This window comes from Tursiops truncatus, chromosome X, assembly GCF_011762595.2.
Source record: "Tursiops truncatus isolate mTurTru1 chromosome X, mTurTru1.mat.Y, whole genome shotgun sequence".
Lineage (NCBI taxonomy): Eukaryota > Metazoa > Chordata > Mammalia > Artiodactyla > Delphinidae > Tursiops > Tursiops truncatus.
In genome coordinates, this window is record NC_047055.1 from 121,203,529 (window position 1) to 121,226,116 (window position 22,588).

The 22,588-nt window shown below is 41.4% G+C and overlaps 1 protein-coding gene across 11 annotated transcripts in view; it reads left to right on the top strand.

Annotated features, from left to right (window-relative positions):
- MID1 (midline 1) overlaps window positions 1-22,588 on the top strand; it is a 671,868-nt gene that overhangs the window by 554,255 nt on the left and 95,025 nt on the right. For all 11 annotated transcript variants that reach the window (XM_073798991.1, XM_033849640.2, XM_019928547.3 and 8 more), the window contains one exon: window positions 7,506-7,601. In XM_073798991.1, coding sequence (XP_073655092.1) covers window positions 7,506-7,601 — 96 coding nt within the window. The remainder of the gene's footprint in view (window positions 1-7,505; window positions 7,602-22,588) is intronic.

A 22,588-nucleotide genomic window follows, 5' to 3' on the forward strand; every position in this document is an offset into this window, starting at 1 on the left:
ATGCCCATTGTCTTCTTTACTCACTTTTGACCATGTTCTTGCTATAGCAGCCTTGATCCAACTTAAGATTCTTTCCTACTCTTTCCTGGTCTGAATCTTCTGCTCCTCTGAACAAAGGTTGCAGAGGAATTTATTCAGACGTTGCAGTTTACCGGTGATTTAATGCTATTTTTTTTCTTTTGTGAGTTAAAAATTATTTGGGTATCCAACAGAAAGATCTTCTCCTTTAGAATTTTGAGTACCTGAATGATTCAAATTTTAGCCATACTCCTACAACTCTCATGTTAAGCAAATTGAGTTACATTGAAATTTTTAAGTGGTTTGGAGCAATAGAGAAAATACTCTGTATTAATAAATAAGAAGGCCGTGGATTATTTTTTTAAGATTTTTTTTTCCCAAGGAGACAGCAATTTTCTGTAAAGGGCCAGTACTCAGTTTTTGTCATTGTAGCACAAAAGCAGAGAGAAACCATCAACGAATGGGAGTATCTGTGTTCCCATGAAACTTTATGGACAAAGAAATTTGAATTTCATATATTTCTCACGTGTCACAAAATTTTATCCTTCTTCTGATTTAAAAAAAATCATTTAAAAACGTAAAAACCATTTCTACCTGGCAAGCCATAGAAAAATAGACAGCAGGCAGGATTTGGCCTGTGGACTGTAGTTCGCTGACCCCTGGTTTAGGAGATTAAATATTTCCCCAACTTGAAAGCTCTCACTTGATCAAAATAACTAACTACTGTTAGTGTGTTTTCCAATAGTCCCATAATCTTTTCACCATCTAATTCTTGACTGACAAATTGGTCACCTCTCTTGAGACGACCCCATGGACCTGCCATGGCAGCCCAGAGTGCTGGGTTGAGGAAAATTCGAGAACCTGACTGGGGCCAGTGACCAAAGAAGACTGCAGGACGGCTGCCATATTGGACCTTCATGGCTCTTACCCCTATGCTGTCATCTTACAAAATGCTCCCCGTATGTTCCAATGATAAAAGTCATAGTCATTTTCTCTAGAACATTTCTCTTAGGAGATCAATTTATTTTTTTAATAATCGAGATTTTCCTTTTTTATTGAATGAAAGATTCTTTAAATTGCATAGTGCTTTACAGTTTTCAAAAGTTTCACACACATGATTTCATATAATCCCATAATAACCCTTTCCCCCCCCCACCCCTATATTGTCCCTCTCCCCTTCCCTCTCCCCTCTGGTCACCACTAGTTTGTGGGAGATCATTATTTTTAAGTTCAGAGACTGCCAAGCTTCCTAGGAGTCCAGCTCCCTTCACTCAATATTGATTCTCAAAACTGACAAATGTGTTATTGGTCGGTTGCTCAGCTCTCTTACTACAGGCAGAAATAGGGCCGAGGGATGACGAATGAACAAGAAAGGCCACTCACATCTCTAATGCCTGGAAATAAGTAGTCATCGTCGGATCTGCTAAAATTACAACTAAATGAATATAATTATACTAAGAGATTTATTTATCTCCGTTAACATCTGAAAGTTCTTCTAGGCCGTAAACGGTATTTAAAAATTGTTCTCTGTATATTATTGACTACCAGATTACAGTAATAAACACTGAACTCCTGACGATGGAATTTATAAATATATGGTGCAGATTCTGTGGTGTTAATATAGAAATATCAAATAAAACCTGACAAGGTAAATACAGTATTGCATATCAAAATGGCTTAAATTGTCGTCCGTGGAACACTAGACTTAAATTTGTATGCAGATTGGGTTTTATTATGTTTTTGAAGCTCCCTGGGCGACCTGTCTTGCCAGGGCATTTGGAAATGTTAACTATCATAACCAATGAAAAAAGGCATTAAAAAATCAAACCAGCATAAATCACACAGATTTGCGGTCTGTCATGAGTTGAACCTGAAGATAGCCTTAAATTCCCGCAACGTAATTAAAACATCTTCAGAGTTTAGTTACATGTTAAGAATTTATGCTTTTATGCAGGTGGCATGTGTTAATACGGGTGTGTTTTTATATTAAGGATTGTGATTAAAGTTGGTTAGAAAAACATATACGGATGGTGGCACTCGACGTGTTCATATCCTGGTTGTGCTGGAGGGGCGGTGTCGGGTGTCGGGGCCATGAACACAGTTCCTGAGTGTCACTCTGAATATTATGGAATGGAACAAGCCAGATCTGTGTTTGCCTTGAAAGGTATCCAGACTTAATATTATACTTTAAAGACATTCTGAAGCGTTGACTTCAGAATAAGGGCAAACATTCTTTAGGCCTGGACAAACCCGAAAGGAATTACTGAAATCTCCTGTTTCAGGCATACGTTTTCATAGTAGTCCTCAATGACAAGTCATTCATTCCTGTAATCTGACCCTTAGGTACAGGTCTCCAAAGGCTAAAATGAGGGGTATTTTTGTCTGCTTACCTTGCTATTTGATTGGGTCTCGGTGTATGTAGAAGTACAAAGGTCATCTGTTAAGTTGGATTTACTCCTCTCAGCTGGTGTCCATAACCATGCCTCAAGGCTTGTATTGAGATGGGTTGCAAAATCAGCTATTCTGCCATGATTGTTCAGTGATCAACTCAGGAGGCTGAGTCTGGCTCCATGAAAATGCATTAGAAGTGTATGTGTTAAAACAAAAATTACAGGAAAAATTAGTCATCCTTTCCGGAGAAAGTATGCAGGGGAGCCTCACTCTTGAAGCAACACATGTTTTACAATGTTGTCTTTCACAGATTTGACTTGTACCCAATCTTTTGCTTAATATGGAGAAACGAAATCTGACTCATTGCATCTTTACCTTTAGAAGGACCATCTTGAATTATTTATATTCCTCTTCGGTGGTGATGGCTTGGCAGGAGGGGGCGTGTTGAATTACAACGAATAGTCGCACACTTACAAAAGCCTCATCTTTCTCAACAAAGGCTTCCTTTCCCTTCATAAAGTAAAAGGAGTACTATAAAAAAAATACCCGGGAGAGAGACAATGAATTAAGGCTAGGAACAACTTGATTTTAGGTAGAAATTGAAATAGATGTGTCAGTGATAATTGCTAGACTGTCTAGTCACGTAAACGCTTGTTTATTCAACAATGTAGTATTCGATGTAGTATTGGCCTTCCCTGAGATCTTGTGATCTAATGGAGTGGTATAGCATCCCTTCAGAATGCTTCTAAACTGTCAAGTCCCTCTTCTTGGGCTCACACTCAACACTACCAGTGAGAAAAGCCTTAAAGGGTAGAAGTCGTTGTTTTAACAATCTATAGTAGTTGCTAAATGAACTTACTAGTTAGTTGATTTACTACATTCAATTTCAGAAGTGTTCTCCAGTGAATATTCAGTTTTCCATGCTAATTGGTCCCACAGTGAATGTTTGAGGATTTATAATGGGAACGGACTAAGCCATGATGGGTATACAGCAGGTACTCAATACATACCGTGGTTTTGTTATGCTCTCTCCTTGGTAGTAGAATTATTTCCTGCCATGCAGATGCATTCCAGAGGGAAGAGCATGTGCCCGGGCCCAGGAAGGAGCTTGGCCTATGGGCCAAATCTCCCTCACCACCTGTTTTTTTTTTTTTTTTTTTTTTTTTGCGGTACGCGGGCCTCTCACCGTTGTGGCCTCTCCCGTTGCGGAGCAACAGGCTCCAGACGCGCAGGCTCAGCGGCCATGGCTCACGGGCCTAGCCGCTCCGCGGCATGTGGGATCTTCCCGGACCGGGGCACGAACCCGCGTCCCCTGCATCGGCAGGCGGACTCTCAACCACTGCGCCACCGGGGAAGCCCTCACCACCTGTTTTTGTAAATAAAGTTTTATTGGCACACAGCCCTGCCCACTTGTTTACATATTGTCTATGGCCACTTTCTTACCAAAACAGGAGAATCGAGTAGCTGCGACAGAGAGCATATGGCCAACATAGCCTGAACTATTTACTACCTGGCCCTTTGCAGAAAAGCTTTGTTGACCCCTGTTCTAGACTCTGATGCTCTGCTGTCCAGTAATGTAGCCACAAGCCACATGTGGCAGCTGAGTGTTTGAAATGTGGCCGTTGTGAATCAAGATATGGTAAGTGTATAAAACACACACCAGATGCCAAAGACTTAATAAAAAGAAAGAAAAAGGGGCTTCCCTGGTGGCGCAGTGGTTAAGAGTCCGCCTGCTGATGCAGGAGACACAGGTTCATGCCCCGGTCCGGGAAGATCCCACATGCCGCAGAGCGGCTAGGCCCGTGAGCCATGGCCACTGGGCCTGCGCGTCCGGAGCCTGGGCTCCACAACGGGAGAGGCCACAACAGTGAGAGGCCCGTGAACCGCAAAAAAAAAAAAAAAAAAAAAAGAAAAAAAAAGAAAGAAAAAGAATGTACAAGAGCTCATCAGTTTTAAAATATTGATTATGTGTTGAAATAATAATATTTTGGAAATTAAGTCAAATATATTGTTAAAATTAATTTTACCTGTTTCTTTTTCATTTTTTTTTTTAAAATATGACTATTAGAAAATTTTAGATGTGACTCCCATTTGTGGCTCACATTGTATTTCTAATGACACTGCTGGCTTAGAGCCTGGAATTTGGAGGCTATGTGATCTGTACAAAAGGTTAGAAAGAGGGAAGAGAAAACAAACCCTTGTATTAGCAAATATCTTTCAAAAGCAATACAATCTTCTGTTAATTTGGCTATTCCTCGTAAGAAGGAATACTCAAAACTAACAGATTAGGACGCCTATGGGAAAAGTTTTAGTTGAATTCTCCCAGAAGACCCTAACTCAGAATTCGAATTGGGAGGTGATCCCGGAAGCATCTGGAAGGGAGAGGGGAGGCGGAACAGAGAAGGAGAGGAAGCGGAAAGAGGGCATGGTCAGGAGCAGGTGATTGCTGTGGGCATCGGGCTCCTGCCCGTGCGGGCGCTCGGGAGATTTTCTGAGACACGACTCAGAGTGATCTCACCTGGAGGTAGGGAAGCTGGGCAGTTCATCCACCGACTGCCAATAGTTGCTGGATGAGGGCTGCTCCTAGGGGCATCAACCTCCCTCCTCCTCCCCAGCACCACCCGCCCGCCCTGCCTGGGGCCAGGAAAAGCCCTGGAGCCTAAAGGAACAGGTACTTGCAGCAAAAAGCCACCAGCAAGCTTGAGAACGGTGCCTGCCGCAGGCATGGGGTTGGCCCCCCGTAGTGTCTGGTACGGACACCAAACAATGTTTCACCCTACAATTTATGATTTCTTCAACAAGCATTTGTATAGTTCCTGGTGTGTTTTCATTTTCTCCTCTGAACTGAACAGTAGCATAAATGGGTGCATTTATTGTTTCTACACATCATGGATGGGAAAACTGAGCCCAAGCGTCATTTGTCCAGGAGAATTCAGCTAGGGTCGTAGCCCCAGGCCCCTCGCTCTACTTGTGTGGCCACTCATGCCTGACTCCTTGGACTTCTACAAAGTTCAGCTCCATAAGGAGATGGAAATGTATTGATGTTTTCGAGGTGAGAACAGGAAACTAGAACTTTTGGGGGGGGTACTCTGTAGAATTCCTTAGATATCCATAGGGAAGTAGATACTTATATCCACTTTAGTCCCAAGACTCTGATGCCAAAAAATGTTATCTCTCGTTTGCACAAGGCACAGTCAAAATCAAGGGGTTATAGGACCTGCCGATCACCACACACGAGGTTAGTGATACAGTTAAATTCGAGAAAACTCCACAGAAGTCCCCGTAGTGGAAGCTTGTGGATGCATGGTTCATTGAGGACTGGATTTGTTTACCTGCCCATTACCCAGGCTGTCTTGAAAAGTGTTGTCAGTCCCTTTGGTACCTCTTGGAAACAAGTCTCTCTCTCAGCTTCATTTCCCTTTATTATACTTCTAAGTGACTTGGTAATTCTTTGCGGGCTTCAGTAACACTTGTACTATTTAAATTTGAATAACCCCAAAGGATCTAGATAGGTCAATGTGTTTAAACCACAGGCTTTAGTCTGCATATTAGTTGATTAAAAACAGATTTTATACATGATGTATCCTTAATAAAGGGAGGGAAAAGCAAGCAGATGTTTGTAAAGTCTAAATGTGTTAGATTATATTTATTTGAATCTCTTGCTGACTAGCTTAAGAAGTCATACCTAGGACAATTGAACTTTAAACAGTTTCATGATGTATTTCCCTGGTAATTTCCTGCTCTGAAGGGTCAGCCAAAAAGAAAAGTAAAAGGATTCCCTAAGACGAACATACAAAAAGAAGTTGACAAATATACCATCAAGTGGTCACATCTAAGTCAAAGACACTGAATAATGGAAGGCGTCGAAATTATTCTCTAGTCTCGGACCATAAAGTGGTTGCACTTTGTTTAATTCAAGCAGTAGAAAAACATTTGGCTTTTGTGCTGGTGGTAAAGAGCTTTGAAAGCAAGTTTTTCGTTGATGCAAACATGAGGTCATTAAGTTGCACCTAAATCACTCTGTCTGGTTCATTCTCTGACTTTTTGTGGTATCCCACCCTTCAGGGGAGAAACGATTCTTTTTCTCCCATAAAATATTTATATTTGAGACACTTTGAGGGTCTCAAAGTCGAAATGGAAGATTTCCTGTTGCTCTTCCAGTCCAGATGAAATAATGCCCCAAACCTCCCCCTGAATTCTGAACACATGAGAATTACAGATAAAATATTTTAAAATGGATTTTAAAGAATAATAACCAAGCTTAAACATAAGTGGAAAGTCTCCGAGGATCAGAAATGAAAGGAAATGCAGACATGAGAAGGGGGGAAGAGCGAGGGGGCAGTGGGGACCTGAGGGGAAACATGGTGGAGTATGTGGCAGCAGAAATTAACACAACATTGTAATCAACTATACTTCAATAAACTAAATTTCAAAAAATGTTGATGTTCTAAAGGAACAGGGAATAGTTCTAGATTCTTAAGGAGAACAGTGATGTGGAAAATGTAGCATTGAAGGAAATTTGATCTGGCATTGATAGGTTGATAGGCAAAGAACAGAAGCGTGTACAATGAAACGTATTATGAGTAAACGTGTGTGATGAGGACTTCTTATCAATGCCTATAAATGACCATAGTGTCATCAATAGCTGGACAGTTCAGACCTTCTTCCCACGGATTGACCTCAGCCTGCCCATAAGATGGTAAATTCTAAAAATCCAACAGTAGTTGATTTGATGTGGGAATATATTCCTTCTATTATTGCCATTTCTGATTCAGGTAAAGGAATTAGAAATCCAATTACCTCTTTTCTCCCTCGTTCACAACCTGGAAATAACCTATGACTGATTATTCAGTGAAATATGCCTGAGTTCGTACAGGAAGCAGGAACAAAAAGCGTGAGATCTGAACATTTTGAAAATAATCTTTTACACTGTGACTTTTCAAAATCCAGTTTAAATCTATAAGTACTTGAAACTGTGTAGATTTCATTGAGATTTCTTTAAAAATGTATCCATTTTCCTGAGTATGAGTAATTTTGTATATACTAAAGTATTAAAAGTATGCAGAATAATATTTTCCTCTCTTTTTTTTGAACAGCAAAACTTAGAGAGTAACCTCACCAACCTTATTAAGAGGAACACGGAACTGGAGACGCTCTTGGCTAAACTCATCCAAACATGTCAACATGTGGAGGTGAGTATCTCTGTGTGCTGTTTTTCATATGAAAACTGCTTGATCACGGTTTTTATACCCTCACCCTTTATATTTCTCCAACGGGAATCTTCTTAAAGTCAGAGTTTTTGCGGAAGCTAGATATCCAACATGGATGAAATTAGAAGGAACTAGAACCTTCGAGAATCTCTCCCCATCCACTGCTTTGCTCTGCCCCCGCCCCTATCACAGCTCTCCCTGATCCAGCTTTCCTTAGCATTCCTAATCTTGTAGATTTGAATCACTCTTACAAAGAAGAGCCCAAAAATGCACTATTTAAAAGGTGTTGTATTAGTTTCTGAGGGCTGCTGTAACCAGTCACCACAAACTTGGACGGCATAAAACACAGACGTTGATTCTCTTGCCATTCTGAAGGCCGGAAGTCCAAAATCAAGGTGTTGGCAAGGCCTTGCTCGTTCTGAAGGCTCTTGGGGAGCGTCCTTTCACGCCTCTTCCCACCTCCTAGCGGATGCAGGCAATCCTTGGCGTTCCTTGGCTTGTGGCTGCATCACTCTCATCTCAGCCTCTGTCGTCACGTGGCCTCCTCCCTGTGTGTCTCTGTGTCTGTGTCCAAATCTCCTTCTTACAAGGAGGCCTGTCATTGGATTAGGCTCCACCCTACTCTCGTATGAACTCACTTTAACTTGATTCCATCTGCAAAGACCCCATTTCCAAATAAGGTCATATTTACAGATACCAGGGGTTAGGACTTGGACATGCCTTTTCTTGGGGGGGGGATACAATTCATCCCACTACAGGTGTGTATTAAATACACCTTGGCTGTCAGCTATGTTTCCATGAAATTGACCACAACTGCGGCATGTTGGGATTAAGTCAAGAGCATGCAGGCAGCACTGACAGCAAGGGCGAGTTGCGGAACCCAGATCTTTCTACCCCTCCGTCTAGAACAGATTCGATTTTGGCAGTGATCTTTCGAGGGAGCATTTGGAGCCTTGCTGATTTAACAACACTGTAAATAATAGCGAACAAGCATAATGTTTTCATTATAGGGTGAAGTGAATAGGTATTATAGAATTAAATGGATGAACAAAAAAATGATCCATGTGCTATATTTCACTTTTATGACGTGATAGCATTTGATGTTTAGGACCATAAGAAAGAATTATTTCTCTTCAGTTAAAAAAAAAAAGAAAGAAAAGAAAAAATTATCTGTGTTGCATGGCAAAATCTTACAAATGCATTATGGATTAGGTGATTATTTCATTCAGTTTCAGCTAGTTACTTCTTAAAGCATTAGTGTCTGGTTTCTATTATGGCCTTTAGTGATTTCAGAACAACTGTCTCGCTCCTAATGCAATATTAGTATGGCTTGAACTTACAAAAATGCTGTTCATCCTAACATGTAAAATTACATTCTGTAATGTTCAGTAATTTCAAATGATAGATAGATGTGTCATTCACAAAATTTACAAGCAGATTCTATTTTTCTTTCAAAAGATTAGGTATTTCGTTGACATACAGGCTTTTAAAATAAAGGTATTACTGAACTGATTGCAGCAGACTTTCAAATAGACACGTACATGCCATTAGAAGTTATTCTAGACAAAGAGTAAAGAATATTCATTCCATTCACTCTTATTATTTCTGTATAAATCCTTTGGAATGGAAAGAAATGTGTGTGGGTGAATAAATTTGGTACTTAGGAGGTTGATTCTAGATAAAAATCAAAGAAAATTATAAGTAGAAAAATAATGATACCAGCAGTACCTATTTTTACGTGTGCCCTTATTCATAGTTATTCATATTCTCAAAGTATAATTTTTAAAAATTGAGCATCTAAATCTCATATAATAATCAAATGAGTCTGCCTCGAAATTTATTTAATCTTTGATGAAGGAATAAGCAAGATGATAAAGCTGGCTTAAAGGAGGATTCGTATCAGAGACTGATACGTACAAACATGGGGGTCGGGAGGTAAACGAATGCTAGAGTAAGACAGCTAAATTCAGTGCAAAACTGGTTGGTGACCTAAGGGGCAATAAAATCATTACATTTGAGCAAACTAAGTTGCATACCATCAGTTTTCTCTAAGTTAACATTTAACTTTGCAGAGACTAAGCCCTCATCGATACTAAATAGAAAGTCAAACTCCGTTACATCCCAGCCTGGAGAGTCAGATGACCCCTTCCTTAGGCTGGTTTCATGGAGTCCGCTCTAGTATGACACCAGAACGACTCAGTCTTCTTTTTTGCCTTATTTCCAAGATGTGGATAATTTAGCTTAACCTGACTTTCTCCTCTTCCTGTTCTGGACACTGTTGATCTCCGAGCTGTGTTCACTAAACACATATTTCTGGGTGAGGGTGTCAACTTTTGTCTGAGGTCAGTTACTTTGGTTTGGTAAGTGGCCGCACTAGTTCATTCCATTAGTGCATGGGGAGTGTCCTCCTTGTGTGTGTTGCCCTGTGCTAGGTGGAAAGGACCCTGCCCACACGGAGCTTACTATCTCAACTAAGATGAAAGAGCAATACCAAATAGAAAAATGAATTGCCACGAGAGAGGTTGGGATTATATACTTTGGAATTTCAGAGAAGTGAGAAATTTCTTTCAGCTGGGAGAGGTCATACACGGTGTGAGGCTGCCTTCAAGGGTACGTAACATTCGGGCCTGTGGAGACACGGGAGAGGCACTGCTTGCAGGGCAAACCAAGGCATGGGGATGGAAAAATGAAGAGTTGTATGGACACAAAGCCAGGAGTTCATTCTATAGGAATAGAAAGTGTTTGAGGGTGGATAAGTAGGAACTGGCTTTGGAGAGATGAGGGTTCAGTGGACTTTAACATTGCATCTGAGTTTGAACTTTATTTGGTTTTGAAGGTTTAGTGAGGGCTTGAGGAACGCTGTGTAAATTTCACAGTTACAATTAGCATCCCTCACTCTTTTCAGGAAATGATATTTTCGGTTATTGGGAAAATAGTATGGGTATCTTGATGCAAAACGATCACACATCCAAGGGAAAATGCCCCAGCACTAGTAAGCTCCAAAAAAGGTGGTGGGATTTGTTAGGCCCCAGCATGACAGTCTTTTAAATCAGTGCAGTGGAAAAGAATTTCCTGGTTCACATCCTAGGTTCCTAGACCTTATTTCTTCCTTTTCCTCTGCCTGAAGGTGTCCTTGTGTTCGGGTATGAGCCTTCCAGGGGAAAATAATCCCTGTGCCAGCTGGAGCTAAAAACACTCAAAGCCCAGAGGCAACTCTCAATTGTTGTAAATGAAATCAATGAATTCCCACCAAATCCTGAGGAAATGCCACATCCTTATAAATCCACACCTCCTTCCTGGGATTCACTTCTGCTTTTCTTTAGAATGAAAAGAGTTTGAAGGTCTCCCACCCCCATCCCCATTGTTTTCATAGCTTGTTTTTAAACAAGCAAGTGAAATAGCTTTCAGATAGTAAGTACCAAATTTTTTTAAAACTAGAGGACAGAGGGTATGAGGCCAAGGCAGTCTAGGACTCAGAGGTAGAGGCATTGAAAAGGCAACATCAGGTCAACTCCCACGAAATGTTTGTGTAATTTGGTGGGATTCTAAAAATCAGTGGGTTTTAGCCAGTTTTGTTTTCTGCAAGGGAAGAATGCAATAGACAATTGCCCTGGGTTGAGTTTGGAGTTAGTTATGGGGTGTAGAACGAGTCCATGAAAAGTGGTCAGTATTTGGATCAGCTGTAGCACTTCACATTTTTAGATCATATATGGACTATTTCTCTTCATCATCTCGTCTTCCTCCCCATTTTCTTTTTTTTTGTTTGTTTTTTTGCGGTACGCGGGCCTCTCACTGCCGTGGCCTCTCCCGTTGCGGAGCACAGGCTCCGGACGCGCAGGCTCAGCGGCCATGGCTCACGGGCCCAGCCGCTCCGCGGCATGTGGGATCCTCCCGGACCGGGGCACGAACCCGCGTCCCCTGCATCGGCAGGCGGACTCTCAACCACTGCGCCACCAGGGAAGCCCCCTCCCCATTTTCTTTTAAAAATCAGAGGACCTAGTTTATTAGCTAAGCAAATACTTAGAATCAATGACGGATATCATATTCTCCACACATTCTGAGAATCGAGTTCTTTCACAGGGAATACAATACCCGGATATGCAATAGATACCCATTTTGGGAATTACAGGTAACCAGTGACTAAACCCACATTGAGATGGTAGAGAAAAACTATGAAAGGATGTCTAATTGCCATAGCATTTTGGAGAAGATAAAGGCTCAGCTGACTTCACCGTCCCTGCCCAAGCTCATCCTAGCAGGCCATTCTCTAAGCTAGCATCCCGTCAGAGTCCTGGCTTTTTAGCTTTTTAGTCCTTTGGCGTATCTTGCCTTGTTTATACTCACTTTTTTTGTGTCCTTTTGCCGTTGATTTTCACACCAAGTCTTTAAATTATTTTTTCTCTTTTATTTTAATAAAACAGCTTAAGAAATGGTAAAAACTGATTAGGGAAAACAGATGTGGGTCTGTAAAAGAATTTTTCAGCCATTCACCAAGCTCTAAAAAGCATTCAAATGTAAACTTTGAAATAAGGAAAAAGTTGCTGGGTTAAAAGAAAGATGAACCTTTATGTTTCAGTTCATTTTGTTGTGTAGTTTTATGTCAGAGCATTCTCTGTCTATGGAAACCTTGACAGTTGCTCCGTCTAGAGCCACTGGATTCAGACCACCATCCGAACACCAGAGGTGCTGTTTGTATCTTGTGGACAGGTGTCTGATCTTGGATGACGTGTGTCCTGCTAGGGGCCAACTTGAACGTCCAAAGTCGTGATCCACTGTCACTTGCAGATAAGGGTTAGATTCCTACCCCACACGAGCCCTTGTGAGAACGTTCTCAAGGCTTATTTAGAGTCAGATTCTGGAACCACAGCAGACAACCCACAGTCATTCACGGCTCTTCGTTAAACAGCTCTGGAATAAGGATAAGGTGATACTGCAAATGTGGCATTCAGAAACGGGATTATGAGAAGCCACTGTGGTAAAGATTGGTCTCTTAAGTTTAAGTCTTAGGATTCTCAGGACAAAGGAGAAAAGGAACTCTTGGACTACACAGAACTTCATCTTCTCTGGAGAGGATTCTTTTTTTTTTAAAATTCAAGTATTGCTGATTTACAATGTTGTGTTCATGTCTGCTGTACAGCAAAGTGATTCGGTTATGCAGATAGATACATTCTTTTCTTTGCCATTATGGTTTATCACAGGATACTGAATAGAGTTCTCTGTGCTCTACAGTAGGACCTTGTTGTTCATCCGTCCTATATATAAAAGCTCACATCTGCTAACCCCAACCTCCCACTCCACCCCTCCCCCAACCCCCTCCCCCTTGGCAACCACCAGTCTGTTCTTTACGTCCGTGAGTCTGTTTCATAGATAGGTTCATTTGTGTCGTATTTTAGATTCCACATATAAGTGATATCGTATGGTATTTGTCTTTCTCTTTCTGACTTACTTCACTTAGTAGGATTATCTCTAGTTGCATCCCTGTTGCTGCAAATGGCATTATCTCATTCTTTTTTATGGCTGAGTAGTATTCCCTTGTATATATCTACCACATCTTCTTTATCCATTCATCTTTTGATGGACATTTAGGTTGTTTCATGTCTTGGCTGTTGTGAATAGTGCCGCTATGGACATAGGGGTGCACGTATCTTTTTGAATTACAGTTTTTTGTTTTTTTTTTTTTGCTGTACGCGGGCCTCTCACTGCTGTGGCCTCTCCCGTTGCGGAGCACAGGCTCCGGATGCGCAGGCTCAGCGGCCATGGCTCACGGGCCCAGCCGCTCCGCGGCATGTGGGATCTTCCCGGACCGGGGCACGAACCCGTGTCCCCTGCATCGGCAGGCGGACTCTCAACCACTGCGCCACCAGGGAAGCCCTGAATTACAGTTTTGTCCGAATATATGCCCAGGAGTGGGATTGCTGGATCATCTGGTAATTCTATTTTCAGTTTTCTGAGGAACCTCCATACTTGCAACAACTTACATTCCCACCAACAGTGTAGGAGGGCTCCCTTTTCTCCACATCCTCTCCAGCATTTGTTATTTGTAGACTTTTTAATGATGGCCGTTCTGACTGGTGTGAGGTGGTACCTCATTGTAGTTTTTTTTTTTGTTTTTTGTTTTTTTTGCAGTACGCGGGCCTCTCACTGTTGTGGCCTCTCCCGTTGCGGAGCACAGGCTCCGGACGCGCAGGCTCAGCGGCCATGGCTCACGGGCCCAGCCGCTCTGCGGCCTGTGGGATCTTCCCGGACCGGGGCACGAACCCGTGTCCCCTGCATCGGCAGGCGGACTCTTAACCACTGCGCCACCAGGGAAGCCCCTCATTATAGTTTTGATTTGTGTTTCTCTAATAATTAGCAATGTTGAACATCTTTTCATGTGCCTGTTGGCCATCTGTATGTCTTCTTTGGAGAAATGTCTATTTAAGTCTTCTGCCAACTTTTGGATAGTGTTGTTTGTTTTTTTGTTGTTGTTGAGTTATATGAACTGTTGTATATTTTGGAAATTAAGTCCTTGTTGGTCACATCATTTGCAAATATTTTCTCCCATTCTGTAGGTTGTCTTTTCGTTTTGTTTGTGGTTTCCTTTGCTGTGCAAAAGCTTGTAAGTTTGATTTGGTTCCATTTGTTTATTTGTGTTTTTATTTCTATTGCCTTGGGAAACTGACCTAAGAAAACATTGGTATAATTTATGTCAGAGAATGTTTCGCCTATGTTTTCTAGGAGTTTTATGGTGTTATGTCTTATGTTTAAGTCTTTAAGGCATTTTGAGTTTATTTTTCTGTATGGTAAGAGGGTGAGTTCTAACTTCATTGATTCACATGTGGCTGTCCAACTTTCTCAACACCACTTGCTGAAGAGACTGCCTTTTTCCCATTGTATATTCTTGCCTCCTTTGTTGAAGATTAATTGACTGTAGGTGTGTGGGTTTATTTCTGGGTTCTCTGTTCTGTTCCATTGATCCATATGTCTGTTTTTGTGCCAGTACCATGCTGTTTTGATTACTGTAGCTTTGTAGTATTATTGTCTGAAGTCTGGGAGGGTTATGCCTCCTACTTTGTTCTCTTTCTTCAGCATTGCTTTGGCGATTCTGGGTCTTTTATAGTTCCATATGAATTTTAGGATTATTTTTTCTAGTCCTGTGAAAAAATGTCATGGGTATTTTGATAGGGATCATATTAAATCTGTAGATTGCTTTGGGTAGTGTGGCCATTTTAACAATATTCCTCCAATCCAAGAGCACGGGATATCTTTCCATGTCTTTGAATCATGAGAAGATTCATTTTTGGCTACTGCATGTGTTTAATGGCTTTGTATCCAGTTTACTCAACCAAGGTTGCTAAAATTGACAACTCAAGAAGCAAATTTAGCTTTTCTCATTGGAGATTAAATTTAACTTGTTTATTAAGGTAGGATGTAACACATACTTGAATGTCTGTGCTCTTGCCGTAAAAAAATTGATTCATAAAGGGCATTGGATCCTGTTTCCTTCTTAGTTATATTCATGAAGAATAACGAGAAGACATCAGTAGAACGTCTTCCAGTATTTTGGAATAAGAGATGAATCTTATGAATGAATGAATATAAGGCTTAGTTACTTTGGTATTACTTTCAGAATAACGTTCCCAAATTTCAGCTTTGAAACTTTTTTTAAAACATGATCCAAACCTTTTATCATCTATAGCCTTTCCAATTTGGCTGGAATGAACTATTGTGTCAGATTCAGAATCCTACCGGGTGGTTTGTATTGGAGCGTGCTCACGTGTACCTGCCTCTGAAGACAATCCCTCTTACCTATTTGAATTCAGCAATGCAGATTTCCAAGGCTAATACTTAGATATGAAATAATCTGCCTTAATGGGGGAGGCCAAATGGTTGAGCGTTAGGAATGGAGAGCGAAGACATGGTTTTACTGAAATATCTTAATGTAGTTTCTCCCCATAACACAGGAATTCTTCATCATGTCTCCCCTTACCCTATTCCACACACAACCTTCTTGCCTTGAAATATTTAGATGCTTGACTAGAGCAGCAGAGTTGTTTCTGGTGTGATACAAAGAATAATAAGAATGGGTCATGACAGATTTTTTTAATCGCCATCGTAGTTCTAACTCAGCTTTCACTTGAGATGGTGGTAGTTGGATGAATCCAGGTGAGACAGTCAGAGGTGTGAAAGGAATGATCCCAGGTGAGAAGGTGACTGTCAGGTAGAAAACTGAGTCCCATTATTGCTCCTGTGCCTGCCATCCAGAGACAAGTGTGATCCCACCCATCAATCCATCATATGGTTACTGAACCAGCCTCTTTTGTTTCTGGGTCTTAATATCTAGTTTATAAACCAGCTATACTGCAATACATTTTTTTTAAAAAGAAGAAAAAAACCCAGCAAGGTCCTACTGTATAGCACAGGGAACTATATTCAATGTCTTGTAATAAACCATAATGGAAAAGAATATGAAAAAGAATATAGATAGACAGATAAAACTGAATTACTTTGCTGTACACTAGAAACTAACACAACATTGTAAATCAACTATACATCAATAAAAGTTTTAAAAAAATATCTAGTTGAAATTATTTTTCTCGATATAAAATTGCCTTTTGTGATAAGCTGAAATGATCTCTGTATATAAGATTATGAGAAAAACAGGACACATCATCTTTTTACCTTTATTCAACTGACTTCTGTTTTTAATCGCTACACGTTGTAGGGAAAACTGAAAAGCTTTGTCCTAATTTTGAAACTCCCCAGCAAAATAGATGAGTCATGCATATCAAATGTTTGTTAACAAGAGCGCAATTGTAGCACTGGCTTTTTTTGTTTGGAACAGAAATATGAAAATTTAAATTCAGCTATTTAAAAAGCCTGAGGCTACCCCTGAATGTACAAGGCTTTCAGTGAGGACCAGCACAAAGATTTTTACAACCAAGTGAGGTAACTTCCTGGCTTCGGAGTTTATGATAGAGCTTTTACTATGCTTTTAAAAGTATTTTCACTAGATATAACAGCAGGTTCATATATATGAGGTGATGAAAACTATCATAGTAGCCTGATTCTCTGACTTGGCAAGCTTGGCATTAGGCTGTGCTAAGTTCAAGGATACCTTCCATCTATTTACCCAGGTTAGGAAGATGGTGCCTTGTCCGTTCTTGCAGGTGTTAGAAAGAGATGGTTACTGTATCGAGTGGGTATAGCTCCACAGCAAGGTGTAGACTGTGGTGTAGGGAAAGCAAAAATGGTAGGCTTTATGCAAATGTATATGAGAAACGATCATGACCACTTGACAAACTCCTACTGTAACTTCCTGACTTCAATATCCTAATGGCCCTTTGAGGCAAATGTCACCACAGAAATATGACTTGAAGCCAGACAGAACAAGAATCAGCCAGTAAAGAAATGGGTTGAATCCAATCAAGTAGTAAAGCAACTGGAGTGGTTCCCCGACCTCAGCTACCCAAACCAGGTGATAGAGTTGAAAGACATGATTAAAAATTCCTAGGGGGAACTCTCATGACCAGAAACATTCCCATCTGCCGGGGAATTGGAAACCCTGTTCCACCCATGATAGCGAGTGCCCAATGGGTATACATGAGTGGTACCAGCAGAACCAGTGAGCCTTCGGGTCTTGTGAATTATTCTCAAGTCTTTGACTGTTAATCCTTGACCTGGTAACCTCATCTTCTTTGAGATGACCAGTTTACTTCCTTTAGTAAATAAAGTTCTTTTTTCTCTCCTCCCCTGGAAGTTTGAGAATGATGTTACAACCAAAAAAAAAAAATGAAAACCTAAATAATAGCCGTAGAATCAACATTTTGGGTTACAGTTTAGGACTAAAACACACGTTTGTATTTTAAGGGTTTGTAGCGTTAACGAGAATATGACATACTACAGAAATGTGACAGGTTAGCTTTGAGATTCTAATCTGAAACATGTCATTTATTTTAGACCTCTGATTTTAAGGCGAAAGCATAAAGTCGTTTGTTTCAAGCCAATGTTAGAATGTTCACTAGAACTTGAGTTTCACTACATTTGTAAGTTTTTATTAGATTTCTGAGAGCTACCTAAGGACGTGGGAAGGTTTACCTTGTTAGGGTTTTAATTTTGTCCCGTTAAGCATTTAAAGTGGTTATAAAGTAAATTGCATATGTTACATTTATAAACACAATTTAAAATGTTACAGGAATTTGGTGATAAAAATCTGAACAGTGATTACCTGAGGGGGTGAAAATTGACCGGAAGAGGGGCTTGAGGATACTTTCTGGGGCAATGAAAACATACCTTGATTAAGCTGTTGGTAAGGTTGGTTATCAAAACCCCTTGAATTGTCCCTTAAGATTTATTTATGCATTTCCCTGTCTGTAAGTTTTAGCTCAGTTCTTAAAATGTGTACTGGAACTGAATCAACTAATATATAGATGGAAGTGACTGTTTAATGGAGTTGAGTCTGTTCACCTTGAGTTAATCAAACATTGATTCAGGGACCCCTGAGAGTGATTATTCTTGGTTTCATAAAATCTCTTGAATTTATGAATAGAATAATGAGATCCATAATTTCAACTTAAAAGCTTAAGGAGAACTGCATAGTGATTTGTTGATACGGGTACAGTCCTTGGGCAAGAATCCTCATGACCTTTAAGTGCACGTGTATTCCCTCTCCTAGTTGGTTGGACTCCTTGGGAAGCAGGACAGTATGTTTCTTTTCCTTAGAAAATGACCAGAAGGCCACTTGGAATTAAGTGGAGGGAAACACTTTTAAACACCTCCACAGATGTAGTATGGACAGTCAACCTAGGTCTGAAGATGGTGACGTTTTCGATATCAGACTCTCATGATACACACACACACACACACACACACACACTCACACTCACACTGCAGCCTCAAAATCAGCAACTGACAGACATCTGAATTCTGTGGTCTTTCCTCTTCTCTTTCAAACCAGATTAGATTCACTTGTCATGTCCTTTTGGCAAAGCCCATCTTGAACAGCAGCAGTGCTCTCCAGTTTCCCTCCCATCTCCCCTTCTCCTCACTCCATAACTTTGAGTGCCACCACAGGTTCAGAAGAGAACCCTAAGAAAGTAAGTAAGCCTGGCCAGCTTCAAAGAGAGATGGTGCAGACCCACTGGGTGAAAGATGCAAAGGGAGTCAGTTAGAAGAACGTGAGGCCTAGGAAAGGCCACACCCCCAACCCCGCCAGAGTGAAGCCTCGCAATTCACTGTTCGGTCGAGATATAATGGGAGCCTCATATCATTTTAAATTTCCGAGTAAACACAGTTTTTAATAAGTAAAACCAAATAGTGAAAATTATACTAGACAATGTATTGGACCCGATATATTCAAAACATCATTTCAACACGTGGTCAGCACAAGAGTGACTGATGTACGTGTTTCATCCTCACGGCGCATCTCGGTTCACACTAGCCACGTGTCAAGTGCTCAGAAACTGCAAGTGGCTAGTGGCTGTCATACTGGACCCCACGGCGCTAGAACTTCTGCAGCCCATGGTTTAGCCGTTCATTATGTGTGCACCTGGCATGTTTGCTAATTGTTTTCTAGTGCAGTCATTTTCTCGAAAAGGCAAAGTTCCCTTTCTAGGGTGGTAGGCGCTCAACAAGTCCATAGGATTGCTTCGTGTATTATCACTTGTACAACGGTAACATCCTTATTCAGGGAGGGATAAGGGCATGCGCATTTCCTCTTACTTTGGTTCCTTAGCTACTAAGACTATTGCAAAGATCTCTGGAGACCAGTAGCTTTCGCCACGTGTACTCTAAAACTCAGAGCTAAGAAGCAGGGACTGCATCAAAAGTTGAATTTGCTGGCAGGATCAGAAGAATGACTGCATTAAGATCTGTGTGGTTCCCAGTTTTATAAATAGAGTTTGCAAGGGGAGAGTGTCGGCCTGTTTATTTTTGGTGCACAATGTTCCTTCTTTTAGCGTGTCATCTGGAAATGATGATGGCAAAGAGGTGATCTCCTAGAGGAAGGTGATTTCTTTTGTATCTCTGACATAGCCTCTGTCTAACCTTAACGAAACAATGGCTGCCTCAGTGAACAATGGAAACGAATGCCCGTAGACAGTGAGTGCACACACGTGCTAACCTGGAGTCGGGCCCTGACTACTTCAACAAAGGGTTGCTTTAATTTTTGCAGAATAAAGTACTTTTTTCCTTCTGTTTTTCATGACATGGCCTTAAAGAATTCCTCATATTTGTGGTCTCAAAAAAATGAGAGCTATGCTTATGAGGCCTGCCTTTAAGTGTTCTATTAAACAATAAGAGGGCTTTGTTCTTGGTAATAAAATTAAAGAAAGCAGCGGTCCCATTACCTGGCAGGATGCCACCTCCTTGCCACCCCCTGATCCTGACAAACATAAACAGAGCCTTCTGTTGCCCAGGTAGGAAGGTGAGAAGGCAACAGCTGTCAGGTTTGTGTATAGAAATACAGCTGACCTTTCAGTTAATGGGTTGGGGGGGAGAGGGAGAGAGAAACAGTTCTTCATGTGATCCCTAACTCAAGTGTTTACAATTCAGTTTTGCTGCAGAAGTTTACATATTGAGCCTTAAAGCTGTAAAGCCAGGAATAATTTCACAGTGAGTTGAAATGATGGAAAAGTGACGGGTCTCTAGATAAAGAAATAGATGTATTTTAGTCTGACTCATTAGATTTCATGCGTTTTCTTTTCCAGGCAACTTTGTTGCTGGAATTTAGACCCATTGCTCGGATTTAGACCCGTTCACGGTCCGTTGCAAATGGAAGTTTGTAGGTGGATCGTGGCCCCCAGGTTAGGACTGACCAAGGTTAGGATAGAAAGTGCTGTCGGATGCAAACTCTGTTTAGCTCTGCAAGTAGTCCTAAGTAAGCCACTGGAGCTACATATAGGACAGACTGGACGACTGTGACACCAGTGTCCTCTGACCTCTGTGACAGCTCTTCTTTAAGGAACATCCAGCTAGCAGTCACTCCTTTCTAACTGTCAGTGCCAGGCCCGTAATGTACTCACCGGTCCCGCGTCCGCGGGCCTGAGAGCTTCCAGCTGCAAGAGGCTGAGACTCTGCCTGGGGGCTTTTCCCACCCCCACCCCAGTTAATTCCAGAGAGGAGTTCATGCCCACCCACCCCCCAACAGGCTTCAACCAGCCACTGATGGGAGATAGTAGATAAATACCCTTCTCCTTCCCCATCAGCTGGAAACAGCATTCTGCACTGTTTCCCAGAGTTACCCATTGGGATTCATCTCCGTTTGACCACAGTGGCCTTGGTGAAATCACACTTAACTGGCTGCATACGTTTCCTCCTATCTCGCTTCCCCACACCCCTACTGGTATTTCCTGGTGACAACTAGTACTTCATCCTAGTCGCATGCTCCGCTCCAAGGGGAACAGAGCCACAGACCTCCTCTCAAACGGAATGATAGCACCCAATCCGCGTTCCCCGTTGTGACCGTAGCTCAGTTGTTCGTTTTCTCTAAACTGTCCCTTTCACTGTATTTGAATAAATATGAATATTAAACACTGGGCATCAAAAATATTTAGAAATCAACCTCCCAGCTTCTGCTGGTATTCTAGAGTGACAACAGCCAGGCAAGATGGGTCGTAGTTAGTGCTTGTGGATATATCAGAAAGCCAGAACAGAGCTTGGCATTTTCCAGTTATACTTCCAAGTGCAAGTCTAATCAGTGACATAATCAAGTCTACCTCACTCACTGTCGGGAAGACCAAAGAGCCGGCCTCCAACCCCTGTTCTCCGTAACTCTGCAGGAGAGCAGGTGGCATCCACCCTTGAGTAACTCGAGCCTGAATAGGAGTCCAACTTTGTATTTTTCCAGTCCGTTGCTATTCAGGAATCGTGGCACAGCAGCTAAAAAGAATGCCACTTAATGAGAAATGACATGTAAGATTGAAAATGAGTAATGGAAGGTCATGGGATAAAAGCTTCCTCTTTCCATCAGAAATGACTTCCCTTCCCTGAAACATATCACCTCCATCCTCCCCGGCATTCAAGCATCCTCTTCCAGAAGTTACTTTTCAGCTCTGACCACAACGTCTAAAAGGAGATTTTTGCCAAATACATTGGTTCAGAATCACTTCATGGAAAGTAGCACTCTCCAGAAACTTTATGAAAAGACTCGATAGAGACAACTGCCCATGACAGATTAACAGGTTTGTTTTTTTTTTTTTTCCATTCTGTATGCCCAACCCAAACGGAAGGGCGTAGAGCGCTTGTGTTCTAAAGTGTGTAATTAATAAGAGAAAGGAAGGGAGGAGTTTATTGTTTTTGAATGAATTATGAGCAACACCTTCCATTCTGCTTCTTCATTTTGGAACGGCTTTGAACAGAGTTACCATTAAACACAAAAAGGGAAGTCAGTGGCATTCATGCCAAGAATGTAAGACTGAAGTTACTTGAGTGTAGTCCGAGAAACGCCTCAGGGGAAGAGCAGCATTTGGTATAACTGGGACAGAAGTCGGCAGGACATGGCGGGCAAAGTAAAAACCATACTGCAAGTATGTTTTCACTTTCAAATTGAAATCCTATGAGTTCAGTCTTTGGATCTGTTCATGCCCTGAAGGAAGAAAACTATTATTTATCAAGCACCTATTAAGTGCCACAGAGTTTACAGATATTTTCATTGAAAGTATGCAAATGAGAAAACATTCTCACAGAAATTCAACACATTTTTCACACCTGCAGCTCTTTCACGCCAAAGCCCGAAGGCTGCAGACTCCATAGACTCTTTTCCTCTGGGCTAGAGGTTGGCAAACTATGCCCCTAGGGCCAAATCTGATTTGTCACCTGTGTTTGTAAGTAAACTTGTTGGGACACGGCCACACCCATTTGGTTACGTATCATCAGTGGCTGCTTGCATATGACAACGGGGGCATCGAGTAGTTACAGCAGACACCTTCTGGTCCACAGAGCTACAATATTTACGGTCTAGCCCTCTACAGCAAAGTTTCCCAACGCGTGCT